This window comes from Gobius niger (assembly GCF_951799975.1).
Source record: "Gobius niger genome assembly, chromosome: 17".
Taxonomy (NCBI): domain Eukaryota; kingdom Metazoa; phylum Chordata; class Actinopteri; order Gobiiformes; family Gobiidae; genus Gobius; species Gobius niger.
The window spans coordinates 24,118,461-24,134,454 of NC_136868.1; the positions used below are offsets into that span (position 1 = coordinate 24,118,461).

Consider the following 15,994-nt stretch of genomic DNA (forward strand, 5'->3'; position numbering starts at 1 on the left):
AGTATGTTTGTACATTGCGTCTTTGTTGACCTGGGGAAGAATTCATCATTAGAACAGATTGGTTGAGTTCATTCTCACTGTCCATGAATTGAAGAATTGGCTTATTACTCAAATCGGACGTTTGAGATTCGGTCTTTAGTCCAATTCGAAGGTCAATAGAAAGTTTTCATCTCTGGTTGTGAAGGTTAAGGATAGATCGTCACAGTCTTAATTTTGTCCTGAACCGCCATTCACAAGACAGGAAGTGAAGACCATAAAATGGTCTGGGTCTTGAAGTGGGGGTTTTGGTTATCTCTGGAATGCGGTAACCAGGTGAAGAGCAAAGGTCATCCTCAGATGCTACAGTCCCCCCTTCGTGGCAGGCTCCACCCTACGGCGGAGGTTGGCACGCCATTGCCGTGATGTGATGAGATGGCCGTTGACGGAAGACGATGCCCGATGTTCATTGACACAGAGTTGGCTCAGGAGTTTGCTAACTGTGGCAATATTAGGCTAAATGTGTGTAGCAATAGGCAAGTGTGTTTACAGACTAGGTTTAGTCTTACGTGTTTGTTGCTGTGGCTACAATGTTAGCTAGAAGCTATATGTGTTGCATTGTGTGCAACTATGCACGACTTAAGTCCTAAGGGTTCAGGTTTGACATCTAAATTTGGAAAAGCGGTAGAAGCGCTAAATTTACTGAGGCGGTCCATTGAAAAACAAAGTCTCTAGAGTTGCTGATATCTAAGGCTGCGAGTTCACCCAGATTTCCTTTACAACAAAAGATTTTGCAAAATGGATTGAAGAGTCTTAAGCAATACTTGAGCATTGACAACTGACTACTGATTGAATTGTACTCTGTTGTTCAGAGTTTAACTGCAATCAAACTGAAAACAAAGCCTCAATAGTTATGACAGCATGCATAGAGGATAGCAGAGGTTAGTGAAAAGTTTAAAGTAGCTCCCCCCTTTGGTTAGAGAAGGAATTGCTATTGAAAAACTTTAGTGATTGCTATTGACACTGAATAGACTGGCTAGTGTCTATTTACAAACAGGAGCTGTGTTTCCTGTTTATTTACAAGTGTGCATCTGGAGCACCAAGTTCATCTGTCCAGTGGACTAGATGTTTTGTTTCAGAGCTTGGAGGCAGTTGCGATAACTTACCTTGTTCCCTGATAACTTACCATGCCATACTGGTTTGGTAATGGCAGGTGTTAAGTGTCTCTGTTTTTGGAGATCGTTCTGTTTGTCTCCAAACATTTGGTTTGTGGGCTTTACCCATTTCTTCAGACCTGATGTCTGACATTGGCTGCAGGTTGACCTGTTAATCGTGCCTTTATCATATGCATTTGTACATGCATGTGGGCAGCAGGATTCCTTTTGCCTTATTTCTCGCACTGTCTGAGTGCCTTTGTGGGCCGACAGAGAGGATTTATGTGCTTGAGCCGGCGCTACCCCCCTGTGGTTCGGGTGCACCATGAGCATAAGAGAAGTGAGTGTGTCCGGGCCAGGCTGGACCCGTTGGCGGGACCAAAGGCCGAAAACATGAGGTAAGGATCGTTCACAAGCAGTGTCTGTGTTAGGGACGACATTGGAGAAGGCATCAGACCGAGGTGAGGCAAGGTCTGATAAGTGTGAGCAGGGAAGCTCAGAAAGGGTGGAGGAGGGGGTTGAGGTGGCCAATGAGGCAGCGTGAGGGGCCACAATAGAAGATAGGGTGGGAAGGGTGGGAAAAGGCTGAACAGAACCTGGCTGGGTGAGTTGGGGTTCTAGGCTAGCCTTTAAAGCGTTGTCATCAACGACTGCCTGCTTGGATAAGATCTTCAATGAACTTTGAAGTTCATTGTTTTGTCTGGGGTCACAAGGGTGACCTTGAGTCTTCTCTGGGTTCATTTGTGGACAGTTCAGCTCAGGTAGAGCTGTGTCCTTGTACAAGAAGTTGGTTTGGGGTCTCCAGACGTTATTCTGAGACTGAGTTGGGTCAGAACCTGACTTCTTGTGTTTGTAGTCCTTATGTTTTGGGACAGGTGTATGTGTTAGAGTGGCACACTGAAAGATCTCACCATAGTTTCCTGGATGTGAGAAAGGCCAAGGTTTCAGCACCTGTGCATAGAGTATTGATTCTTTGAAATCAATAAGAGGCTCAAATCGATTGAGGAGATCCTTTCCGATAAGGAGAGGCATCATATCAAGTGGAGACACAAAGAATGGATGGACCACTGTCATCGGTCCAATTGTCAAGCGAATGTACGCCATTTCTGTGAATGCAGTTTGAATGTCTGCATATGGCTGGATTTCAAGGAAGCAAGAGTGAAGATTTATTTTTCTTCTTTTATGTTGTAGTGCTTCCTGAATTTCACTAAAAAGAGAGGTTGACATTATGCTGACGTCAGCACCTGTGTCAAGGATTGCTTCCTCTTGGAGAGCATTCTCAATAGTGGTTGGCATGTAAAATTTTCCAGCCAAACCTTTTTCAGTGAGATTACACAGAAAACGTTTGAAAGGTTGTTTAATTGACATTTTATCACAGCTCTGATGGATTAAAGAGGCTAATGAGGATAGCTCAGCTTTACCATCATTGTCTGGAGTCTGTTCAATAAAAGTGTCATTTTCATCACTGAAGTGAGTCAGATCAGCTGAGCTGTCAAGTTCACTGACTTGGTTTTGACAGCCATGATTCTGATTTCTTTCAGGTTCTCCTGACGAGAAGAATTGAGAATTTTTGTGTATTCGGAGATGCTTTGTGCTATCCCGATTTTCTCTGTTCTTACTGTGATGAGTGTAATGACCCCCCTGTTGGAGATGCTGCTTTGTTTGGCACTGTTTGCCATAGGCGGGGTTTTGCCTACACTCAAGTTCAGGGCTGGAGAGCAGCGTTTGCTTATGCTTCTCATTTGTCTGTTGACATTGGGCCGGTTTTACTTCACTTTTGCGTTTCTCTGCTGGAGAAGAACGCATGTTTGAACTGCTTGACTTGCAGTTTTGTGTTCTTATCTGTTGTGAGTTCTTTAACTCGAGATTAAGAACTAGGGAAGGTTCTGGATGTTTTATCATCGATTGTTTGTGTTTCATGAAAGCACGCATCGCTAGTTCACGAAGCTGGTAGCTCGTTTGAGTAGCGGGATCTGCGGTGATGCCAAGGTGATACTTTGTTGTGGGATGAAGATTTAGAACAAAAAGTGATTTAAAGTGGAGATTTTCCTCCATCTCAAGTTCATTCGAACTGAAGTAAGCATCACGCAGTCTGCAGTAATAAGCCTGTGGAGACTCTTGTCGAGTCTGCTTCACATTTAAGGCTGCAGTTAGGCCAGTAGTCAGGCAGTTTGAGAACTCTTTTGTGAGAGCTTGGCAAAGGCGACTATAGTCTGCCTTTGTGTGACGCGCCTGTCTATCAATGAAACTTCCCACATTTCTACTTGAAGTAAACCTGATTAGGTAAATTCTATCTTCTGTCGTAGAGTCTGGAAATCTACGCAGGTAAAAGTCAATGTCATTTAAGTAGGTGCTTGTGTCGTTAGCACCATCAGACTTGGGTTCAAAGCGAATGACATGTCGTGCAATTCTGTTTAGATCTTTGATTGGAACACGATATCCACGCTCAAACTCACCAGTGGAGATCTTGACGGGATCGTTTGTTTCCTGTGAAGCATAACATTGATCAGGTGGCTCAGAGATGAGCCTGTCCAACCGCTGCAGGTGCGGTGGCTTGGGGTTCAATGTTAAAGCAGGTGGGGGAGAAAAGTCCCTTAAGAACTTATTTGTTTTCTCCTGAAGTGTTCCCAGGGGATACACTTGAGATCTTACTCCTGGTTCAGGAGGATCTTCTTGCTCTCTTTTAAAGCTCTTTTCTTCCTCACTGATCGTGCGCTGTAGCGCCGTGTGATCTATTTTAATCTGAGCTGCTGTAAGCTGGCTCTGAATGTGAGTTAGTTTTGTTTTGTCCTTTTCTTGGTTTTCTTGGAGAATCAAAATTTCAGATTTTAAATCTCTTACCTCTAGGGTGGCTTTATTGAGCAGGCACTCAGACCTGTTAAGGTTTTGAGTCGTCCTGTCTAGCTCAGCATGGGCTGTCACTAGCTCCTCTTCTCGTTCCGAGAGGGTTCTGCTAGTTTTGTCAAGTTCTGAATCTGCAAATTTCAGTTCTTGCTCTTGCTCGAAGAGTTTTTGTCCAACCTCTTGTTGTTGGTTTTCTAGATGTTTAGTTTCCTTGTCACTCATAAGCTTTGCATTCTCTTCTTGGAGAGAGGCATTTTGTGATGTAAGTTCATCATTTTGTCTCCTTGTGTCAGTTAATGCTTCTTGTGTTTGTTTAAGTTGTAAATGCATTGCAACTGCCATTTTAGCTAACAATGTCAGATTCTCCTCTTGTTTTCCTGTAAGTGATGTTATACTTACTAAAGATGTAATTATGGATTCAAGTTCAGAGGGATCTGTTCCCTGCATTTTGTCTACACAGTCAAGGACGTCTCCCTGGCCTGGTCTGTAGACAGCGGCTGTAGACAGGTTCTTTAAGTTTCCAGGAGGCATGTTGCTTTATCAAAGGTCTGACAACTTTAAAGTCTGACTTGACCTTCTGTGGGTCACAATGAAACAAACCAGTTTTAATTGTGCTTAACTACAACCAGGGTTGATAGATGGAATGAAGCAAGACATGAAAGGGGAATGAGACAAAAATGAATGAGAAGAAAGGACATGGACATGGAGAGTGATTATTGAATTAAAATCAAATTAATTAATTAAATTCAATATCAAAATTTGACTTAACTGATTGGTGACTGTCCGGCAGTCAGTCAGTTAAAATTGATTTCAAGAGGTGGATGAAAATTCACAAAGTTTTACTTAGAGAGGGTAAATTTGAATTGAGCCCTTTAGCTTAAAAATTGTAAAATTTTATGCGTTACAATTTGAGATTGCAATTTAAATTGCAAGGCTGAGCATTGGTCTAGATAAAGGCAAATAAGAGCTTGTAGTGTGGCCACAAAACAAGTCATTAAGTTAGACCCAATCAGAAAAGACCAGTTAAAGCCGAAGACAAGTGTTAGTCTTGAGAAGGAAGAACAGTACAGTAACTGTTAAAGATGGAAAAGGACAATGTTTTGGCTTTATTTTCAATAAAACAACAGTAAACTAAGGTACAACTGAATGTGTTTATAGTTTAAGTTTTCTTGTCTAAGTTACTCAAGTAAAGCTTACTTACTTGGAAGAGAGCGTTGTGATCAAAGCTCACTTAAAAATCACTTCTGCCTCTGTCTCCTCCTTCACGGTAGGGGGCAGAGATAGTGGCACAGCCTTCGGTAGGCGGGCTCTAAGGAAGTGATGTCATTAAGACCGGCCCACTCTGGGGGATGATTGACTCATTCTGGCGCCAAGGGCCAGGGGTGAAACATCTCCTTGACCAGAGCTGTAGGGAGGGGGGTCTTATCTGTTTCCGCTCCTGATGAGGGGAGAACAGTTTAACACCAATGCAGTTTAAAGTTACAATTTCTGGAAAACTCGCAGACAAATTATATTACTTACTGCAAAATACAGGTAATTTTTAATACTGGAAAATTCGCAGCTATTAAAATTTGATTACCTTAAGGCCTTTGAGAATTGTGCTTTTGATAGCACAAAGAGAACATGCATGTTTAAAAATCACATTTAAAGTAATGTGCTGCGACCTGTAAACGGTAGCATTGAGAGAGAGTTGCGCTGAGAGTTTTGTTTTCAATGGACACCTTTAAAATGCATTTTTCTTTCTTTTTCAACAACTTTTTGATAAGATTGAACCTCAAAGTTTGCTTTGGAATGATCAGTGATCATTAATAACAGATAGAGTTTATGACGCCTCACACGGGCAGCGCCAATTATAGATGTATGAGGGTTTATTAATCAATTAATCTGTTTATTAATTAATTAATTAGTTGTAGATTAGCCTTAAAATTTAACGGGGCACCAGTTCGGAAAGCGAACAAAATAAAAGTAAGAATAGGAGGCTAAACTACAGATTTATCTGAAGGAAATGAGGTCTTGGACGTACACATGGACCCTTATTCTGGAATAATAAACACAGACATTACCAAAGCAAACTGTGGTTTATGGAGGTTTAATGATCAAAATCAATTAACAGACGGCATTAAATATTAAAGTGCAAACAGAATAACCTAGAAGGCTAACAGGATGAATAATCAGATAAAATGTTCTAAAATTGTATCTGAAAGTCAATAAGGTTTTCTGAGAAGTTATGTGAGTCTTATTAAGCCAGGTCGGTGAGATACGCTTACGACCGTGAGAATGGTTTCCACGCCAACATGGTCTGGTGTTCCAAATCCTGGTGTCCGACGGCCTGTGGTCTCTCGCGTGGCGATTCTCAAGCTGATGTAGGCGAGGCTGGGGTCTCTCTCTCCAGCTCCTCGGGGCCTTGGGGTTTGGATTGACCAGCTAGACTCAAATTGGTTTCGCTGAAAGCTCAGCGATCAAAAATGTTGTTTGTCTTGTAGGAAAAATGCAAATGTTCTTAAAAGAAGTAACTGGTAGTTACAAATCACGTCAAACGACGGGCTCAAACTTAGAGTTCTTGTGGTCCATCTGAGACAAAGGAGAGGTCAGAGTTCAGTGGGGGATGTCATGCCATGTGCTCCCGTCCGTCTCTCTCTCTCCGGTCCAACTCAACTCAGAAGCGGTTTCAGAAAAGAAAAGCAAGGGTAAGGGGAGTTTCTGGCTATTTCTCCTTCCTTTATACCAAGGGGGCGGCCCCTTTTTCTCCGTGGATTCGACCAATCGATTCACTCCGTAACTCGATATGACGATCCCAAGTGGGAATGTCTTTGGGAGAGAATTCAAGAAATACATTTCTATTGCGATAAACACATTAACAACTTCACAACTTTCCAAACAACATTTCGACAGTATGTTTGTACATTGCGTCTTTGTTGACCTGGGGAAGAATTCATCATTAGAACAGATTGGTTGAGTTCATTCTCACTGTCCATGAATTGAAGAATTGGCTTATTACTCAAATCGGACGTTTGAGATTCGGTCTTTAGTCCAATTCGAAGGTCAATAGAGAGTTTTCATCTCTGGTTGTGAAGGTTAAGGATAGATCGTCACAGTCTTAATTTTGTCCTGAACCGCCATTCACAAGACAGGAAGTGAAGACCATAAAATGGTCTGGGTCTTGAAGTGGGGGTTTTGGTTATCTCTGGAATGCGGTAACCAGGTGAAGAGCAAAGGTCATCCTCAGATGCTACAATAATTAATTCAGACCATTCAGTGACCACTTGTCGTTCATGTCCAGTTACAAGGTTCCAAAGAAGTTCAAAATAAATTTATATGAGTCAAAAGCAAAAATATCCACTCACAACAGTCATAGACTGTTTTCGTGTTCCTCTCTCATTTTCCACAAAAAACATGTCAGCTCATTTCAATAATGGTTTTAAACATAATTGGGCAGAGCAGAAAAACTCTTACCTGCTCAGTACCTTGTAAACGGTTCTTTCAAGAAGATTGTCTTCATTATTGCTCTCATCCGTGACCAGGCCAAAAGTCTCCAATTTTCACTTTATCATCGCATCCGAATAAGATATTTGCAGGATAAATCAGAATGTATTTTGTAATTTTGACACGCACTCTTATGTGTACCTGAGCATTGATATTTTAGAAGATCTATGCATGAAAAAGAAATTAAGATCAGTGAAAATAACATGATCAACACACTTTGAGGGTCATTTACCAAACGTTTGCTCATGTGCAGCACATGCATAATGGACAAGCAGCTGTCATTGCACATTGTGTTTAAACTCAAGCACCAATATTAACCTTAAGCAGGAGGCGCGGAATTTTTTTTTCCCAAGATGGAAAAGGCCACAATTACATATCAACTCCCTGATTGGTCAGATTCGTACTAACGCCTGAAAGACACAAGTTGTAAAACTTCATCATACTTAGGGTTAGGATTAGGGTCAGGGATACGGTTAGTTTGAATTAGTTTAAGATGGCGATTTGTTGAGGTGACGCAGTGGTTTATGGGATGGCACAGAGGTCCCTATGCTAAAGTAGTTATGATAGTTAGCATTAAAGATTCTTTCCCTAGTTCCTTCCTAACTGAGCCCAATTCGGACGCTTCTTATCATGGCGGATGCTGACGCACATCCTGTTTGGCGTTGGAGCTCTTACCAATCAGCTTGTTTCAGAATGGCCTTTCCCAGCGTCGAAAAATAAAACTCCTAAACATTACCCAACTTCCATCATAATATTAACACTTGTACATTTTAATCTCCTGTACGTTTCAGGCTCCACAGACACGGTCCCCAAAGCTCATTCACAAACATCAGTTTCTATTATTGGGACATGTCTGAGTCTGACCTAAAGCAGACAACATTTCACCAGGGGCGAGGTGTAAAAGTGTGTTTTTAATGGTGCCATCCTATTTGTCAACTTGCCACAAAAGGAACAAGCAGACTTTTCCCCTCACCAAGCCTCCCTTTTCTGTTCATAAATTAACAGTTCTACCTTCGCTTTGGTTCACATCTGGAACAATAATGTTTACACTTTGGCCACAAGATGTCACTAAAACCTCACCATTCCCTGAAACACAGTGATTGTTGCCTCACCTTCAGATGAATCAGATCTGTATGAATAAGTGATTTAGAGTGAATGGGCTCCACTCCTGTGATCAAATGCTGGGCGATCTTCAGACTCTTCTCTCGTCTCTGTGGATTTCGTCGTGATTTATCTACATTCAAAGTGTTTTTCTCATCAATTCAAACTCGAAGGGGTTTAGTGTCAACTCCATCTCAATGTGCAGGAATATTTCTGGTGCACCGGTAGATCTGGAAATTCCAAAAAAAAATAAAAAATTATAGACTGCGCTTGCTCTGCGCCGTGTCCATGATTAACTATACAAATAATACTAACATTAACTAGAGTAAATCCAAAGATACATTCGATTCTGCCTTGTTTTTGCCTTGGGACGTCTATGTATAGTCAGACCTAGAAGACAGTTTTATAATCTTGCTTGATTTTATTCAAGTAGGAATTTTTTGTCGCACAGTATACTCTCACTACCATTTCACAGCACACCATGTAGTACAGTCGCTTTCCACTAGGGGGAAGCAAATAGGCATCATAAGTGTGACTATAAATGCAGAGTTCTCATAGATGTTGTGGTCTCGTGCAGTCGCAGATGTGTTCAGGGCAGCCGTATTATCTCATAGCTGTCAATACAGCACAGTAGGCTATATGAATGGATGAAGAAAATAGCCTATGCCCTCGACCAGCCATTCTCTATCCCACAACCCACCCCCAGTAATAATGCTTCACTCTTCTGAATAATTTGTGATGTTTACAGCTTAAACTGCATATAAATAACATAAAATAATCACTGATAATGCTGACAGTACATTTTAGAAAATGTTTTTAATTTTGCTGCAGGATTTCTGACCCCTTCCGAGGCCTTAAACCCACATTGGGAACCACTGGCCTAGAAACTTTGGTGTATATGTAAAGATATTTTATCGTATTTTCTGTGCAAAAATCGGTAACATGTTCTACAAACCAAAATGTGCAAAATGTTTGATTTATCATAATTGTATATTTTTTGTTTTCCATTTTCTTGACCTTCCGTAAAATATATTGTTATGTAAGTAACATTCTTATGGATTTTCCCCCCTGAAATTACAATTCAATATACTTACCTCTTGTCTTCTAAGGTGCTAGCTTTTTCTTCGCTACTACTGCCAATACTGAACCCTGCCCCCCAAATTAGAGCAAGGTAGCCTACTTGTACATTATGTAACCAGAAAAAAAGCTGCTAAATTTAGCTTTTGGTAAAAAGAGTCAAGTTTGAAAATGGAGGATTTATTTTTATATTAAAATATAGCATAATAAGAGCTTCGCAGTGTTTCTCTGAATTTGTGTGACTTAAATATAATGGGATACGGAGGATCATAGATTTTATTGGAAACTACACTTATTAAAACCTGAGTGCTTCAGAGAGACAATAAACAAACAACAATACATTTTTGTATTCTCAAACAACACGTGTCCATAAAAGCTTCCGTCTGCTGTCATCCTTTTGATAATGTTCATATCCACCTCAGTTTTGACCAAAAGTGCTGAGTCCGTCTGCCAGTGCAGTACTTCCTGCAGTCTGTCCACCATCAGATTCTACTGAAGATATCAACATGAACTAGAAAACCATCATCAATAAGATTTAGTCCACAATGAACAAAAACAAGACACAAGTTAAAAGTTTCCTGTTAAAATGTAGTGCCAGCATGGCTGTTTGTAACACCTTGTGCAAAAAGTCATGTGATTACCCCAGAGAGCATCACCTCCTCTCATTGGACAGTCTGCTGGGGAAGGGGCGCACTTTGGACAGGACTTTGTGAGGAAGGTCTGTCATTGTGGTAACACATTTAGTGTTTGCTGGAAGAGGTGTTACCGTGGTGACGGTGGACACGGTGGACACCGTGGGGGCAGGACCACATGTTGTGGTAACTGGTGTGGTGGTAGTAGTAGTGGTGATTGTACTTGTAGTTGTATTCGTAGGTGCTGCGGAAGTAACTGGGAGGTCTTTGGGTGTTGCTGTGGGAGTAGGTTTGGCCAGTGTGGTCTGGATTTCAGCCCGTCGGGCCAGTGCTGTCTTTAGGCGTTCGCGCATTTCATCAATTTGCCCTTGCAACTCCTCTAGTTCGCCAGGGCGGGGGGGATCCACAACAACTGGGGGTGTGGTTGCTGTAGAAGTGGGCGGAGCTGTTGTATTAGATGGAGGGGCACCTGTCCGAGGAGTTGACACGTTAGTACGAATAGAAGCGGAGGAGGTTGAGGAAGTGGTGGCTGATGTTTTAGGTAAAGACAGGATCAAGCTGGCCAAAGAGGGTGCGGGTCCCCCATTCTCACACACCCTGCCGAAGCCAGGTTTCTGTTTGTCAGTTGGCTCTGGGCGTGGGGGCCCGTCACCTTTACCCACTGCTGCTTTAGCATCAGAGGCAGCCAGACGAGCCAGCAGGCGACGGGTGTTAAGAGTCTCCAGGTGGAAGTGGACACGTTTAAAGTCTCGAGCATCTATGGGCGCAGCTGTGGCCTCTTCTTTGGGAGTCTCGTTGTTCCACTTGGCTGCAGCTCCAGCGGTGGGTGGGGCTGGTCCTGGTGGGGGCTGTGACTTCTCTAGGTTACAACTGGACAGACACCACATAAAAACAAAGAAAAAGATGTAACATTGTGTTTTCGTGGACAAAGCCATTGTGCCATAGTGAGCAAATTTAAGAGTATAATCATTTATTAACTTATTTCACTCAATTATCACCCAGTTTTTTATTGTATTTCTACCACTAAATATAGCCACAACAAATCAGCATTTAGACATATGAAACTTTTCACAACACACGTTTTCTCTCGTTCTGCGCGCTGTTTCTTCACATCTTCATAAGTCATGTTCAAAGCTCGGTGAATTTTCTGTTAAACCAATACACAGGAAAGTTAACAGCTTGTTTGGTCACAGAAGGCAACTACATGAACCATATGTGTCAAACCTGGGAGGTATGTAGCCAGTACTTAAGGTTCTGTCGCCTGCGGATGTGCGGTAGGACTAATCGGAAGAATCCGTGCTCACCAGCCAGAGTTAGCAAGGCCCCAGCCACCCCGACACACAGCAGCACGAAGAGACCCGAGAAGTGGCTGATGCCCATCTGAAGAGTCTGCAATGACAAAATAGGTACTAATAGCCCAAGGTGAATGGGGGATGAGGGGAATAGAGTTGTTTTTTTGTTTTTTTTATCAGCATGAGTTTTGTGTCATTTTATGCATGCCCAATCTCAATTCTTATATCAAACGTATAAAACTCGGTAAGCTTCTTTGTAATACTCAGTGTTCAACACATTAATTAGGTCCAGGGTAATAAACTATTGCTTTACATTTTTGAATTAAAGTATTTTGCTGACTTCAAATGTAAAAATATTCAGAAACAGAAAAAAGTTTGCTAAACCCATAAACCCCATGACTGTGGATGGCAGGAAAACAAGAGATCCAAGGCACATTGTGTGCAAAGAGTGGACTAAAAGTCCTTTATTGACAAGGACCACGACACTGCGTTTTGCTTAGCGCCTTCATCAGGGCAGTTACTGCCTATTCCATGAGAGCACTGTGTTCTCACCTCTCAGTATTTTTCTACGTAAAAATGCTCCGATTGGATGTGTCACTGTGAAGGTCATTATGATGATATCTTGGTAAGTTACCTCACCTGGCACCTGACCCTGGGTCAGACTCAGAGAGACATGATATCCCTTTATATTATGTATCTAAGAATATAATAAATATACTACTACATATTAATATTATTACTCCTGGACTAAAAGGCTTTTTCGAATGATAAAAACTCTGTTTCTACCCTTGTAAGTTTGAAGAATCCATTTGAGTCCCACACTGAGTGGGGGAAAGTTCTTGATCAAGAACAGAACTGCTGTATGAGCCAGCAGTCATTTGTTTTTATTGGTACAATATGACAACACGATTTTATTGAAATAATCAATAACAAGAGACAAATAGATTTATCACTTAATAAAACCACTTTCATTGATCAACTAAATAACATACAATTAGCTTCTTCCTTCTAAAGAGTTGGATAAATGAATGAGGACATCTACAGCTAGCTGGTGGAACAGGTGCTTGAAATACCTGTGCACAGTGATGCCTACTTCACCTGCTCAGCAAACTCAGGAAGTTCAATGTGGGCAAAGACATTTTAACTGTTGTCTACAGGTCACTAATCAAATTCTTACTACATCCTGGCACAACTTTCTTACAGTTAAACACAAAACAAAAAAACTCTACCAGTGGGCAGTGAAAGCCACCCTGATCACTGCTGATCCTTACCATCCTCTACATTCACAAACTGCTCCCCTCAGGCAGACGATACAAGGGCCCATTCACAAATAAAAACACTCACAAAAAAATCATCATCTGTAGCATCAGAGTAATACTGTATATTTATGTATCTCTACTGCAGTGTGCCTCTACGGGGACACACAATGAAGATCTTGTGCTGTCATTCATCATTGAAAACTGTCGATGTGAAAAGGGGCAGCGTGCGAACAAAGACTACACTAAAGTCCAGTAATTCACTTGGATGACGAACCTCAGTGACGGCAAAGCCCCTATTTCCACACGGAACCATCTTGTACCACTTGTCGTGCAGCAGGTCCATGTAGCCGTCCGACTTGTATCTGCTGATGAACTCGGACAGGTTGGAAGTGAGCGGGGAGTTCTGAGGGAGGCCTACACCATAACCTGCAACCAACAAAGGATCAGAGAATGAGGCTGCGCAATTAATCGGAAGTGAATTGAAAGGACAATTTGAAGAGATGGGAGACATGGGCTGGGAACCCTGTGTGGTGAAACAGTGGGTCGAAATGTTAAGACTTTGGAACCGTCTTGTTCAATTACCTGAGGATAGACTCACTAGGAAAGTCTTTAATTTGGACAAAACTCATGAATGCCCTTTGTCTCATTCATCGTTTTGGAATAATTTACAGTGTAAATTTGAACGTTCTCAGTGAGCACATCTCAAAGACAGCAACTATTTGGCAAGATGTCCGCTGCTAATTAGAATTTTTCATGTTTAAAACCTACTAACTGTAATCCTGTTGTTTAGACCCATCCAAATATGTACAGAAATGAATGGGATTCTTGTGTTAGTTCAGCAACTCAGCTTGAAGTTTTCCCACAAGTGTTTATGCTTCTGTACGAACTGAATCTTCTCTTCTAAAACATAAACTGCAAACCTCATCACGATCACAATACTTGATTAGGTTTACTTCCAGAATCCCGCAGCGCCTAATACAGAGACAAAGACTGCATCCATTTTAATCTTACGTTGTTTGGCTTCAGTTATAAAATGTACAGGTTTATAATGAGAATATATAACACTCAGACAACTGATGGCAACTACCAAAAGGTGAAGAAAACATCATTAGCATCAGACAGACTTGGGGTCGCCTAATGAAATTAGAAATCACATCGTGAATGTTTGATATCAAAGTCTAGACTTTAATTACATGGGAAGAGTCATACAAATCTGATAAAACGACAATCCCAGGAATGAAACTGTGCACATAAATGAAAAGATTATTAAGCACTTACAATCTATGCAGGTTGGGGGGGGGGGGAATGATCACCAATTATTGCCCTAGATTTTTTTGACATAAATGAGACATTCTTTTCCAACAAAGTGCCATGGGAATAATTGATATTCCTGTCACGTGTGTGCCAAGGAGTGATTAAGGCCTACTTTGTGCGAGCAGGTGAAAGTGATCCAAACTTGCAGCACAAAACTGTCTGAGGGGACTTGGCTCAGCTCTGATGTGTGCCATGATGAAACATTATGAAACTTTTTGTCAGTCAAAAATTGGCAAGAGGAAGTGAACGTCATGTAGTCAAGAGTAAACACGCACTTGTTGCACCAGAGAGTCACAGGTAAAATGTGAGATATCCATGGAGACTTAAGAACTCATGGGATGCACTTCCATGGTGCGATTGATAACAGCCCGATGACTCATTATCTGAGAGACTGATCTTTAGTCTTAATGTAAATATTGATAAACAACACTATTAAAGAAAGAAGGCTCAACCACGAAATGATAATAATTTTAGTGTCTTTGCGCATACTGAAAGAAAGAATAATGCATCTGTTTTAATACATTTGATCCATGTTCATGTTAAAAAAAAGCCAGACTGGGTCATGACCATCTCTCTTGTTGTTCAGCTCTGAAAGTGCCACATAATGTTTTAGGTCATGTGGATGAAGTGTCTTGCCCAAGGACACCACGACAGTATGACTTACACACATGCAGCCTTACCTTCGATGGCAAACGGCTTTCCCACGGTGGCCAGTTTGCAGTCAGCATCGATGGACACTTCGTAGTCCAGCAGGGCTTTGTCCATGATGAATGCATCGAGCTGTGGAGGATCTGTCCTTCAACACAGAGACATGCACTTACTACAGACTGCCACTAGAGGGCACGCCAGACACTCTGTCAGGGCCAGTCCTTTTTGAGGGTGGTGCCCAAAGTCCGGCCCGGGGGCCAAATGCGTCCCTCAGATCTATCTTTGGTAGCCCTCAGGATTCTTGTTGAATCGGCCCATGTTACGAGAGATGGTACTTTTTACTACAAGTTCCATAATTCTACACATGTATGTACCTCAAACACTAACATTTAGTTGTGGGAAAGAGATGGTTTTAAGGTTCCAAGCCTTAATTAAGGTGTGGGGCACCTCTGCTAAACACACTCAGTTGAAGATGCTACCATAGGAACCACCAATCTATGGCCCTCCACACCATAGACACCTCACTATGCGGCCCTTCAATGAAAGCCCCGTGATCCATATTACACATGTAATAATAATAGTGATGTTCCAGAGAACACAAACACGTTTTGACAATCGATATGACACTTTCCTGTGTACAATATTGCCTATGTTTTCTATAAACTATAACATTTTCCCGCACCAAAGGTACCTGTGGTGTGCACTGGTGAACATCGAGATGCTCCGAAAAACATCCATTACATTACTCCAGTCATGGTACAGTGGCACAGCAGTTAGCTCTCTTGTCTTTTAGTAAGAAGATACCAGGTTTGATTTTTGGACTGGGTGGAAGGGGCCTTTCATTGTGAAGCTTGTTTATTTATTTGATCGGGACAACGCACATTAATGAACAATCATATACAGTTGTACACAAATTGAAAATGTATTAGTAAAACTGCTAACATGTAATACAATGGATACAGGAATACAAAACACAACATAAAAACTACACAAATTACATTTGAGTTAAAGTGAGTGCAGGACTGATTTACTTTAAGATGGTGTTGAAGTTGTTTTTTTTAAAAGAGCTATAAGTCGGGAATTCTCTTATATCTGTCGACAGGCTGTTCCAAAACTGACTTCCTCTGATGTACAGTAAAGTTTGTCCAAATGTTTGTGCTTCTGTGTGGGATCTCCCCATCCGGTTTAGGTTTAATGTACTTAAAGAGTGGGGG

The 15,994-nt window shown here is 41.6% G+C and overlaps 1 protein-coding gene across 1 annotated transcript in view; it reads right to left on the bottom strand.

The window, feature by feature from the left end:
* Positions 1-9,609: 9,609 nt before the first annotated feature.
* grin3bb (glutamate receptor, ionotropic, N-methyl-D-aspartate 3Bb) overlaps positions 9,610-15,994 on the bottom strand; it is a 71,767-nt gene continuing 65,382 nt past the window's right edge. The window contains exons 5-9 of the mRNA XM_079575569.1: positions 14,813-14,928; positions 13,093-13,244; positions 11,492-11,656; positions 11,347-11,414; positions 9,610-11,137 (exon numbers count right to left, since the gene is read on the bottom strand). Coding sequence (XP_079431695.1) covers positions 10,288-11,137; positions 11,347-11,414; positions 11,492-11,656; positions 13,093-13,244; positions 14,813-14,928 — 1,351 coding nt within the window. The 3' untranslated portion in view covers positions 9,610-10,287. The remainder of the gene's footprint in view (positions 11,138-11,346; positions 11,415-11,491; positions 11,657-13,092; positions 13,245-14,812; positions 14,929-15,994) is intronic.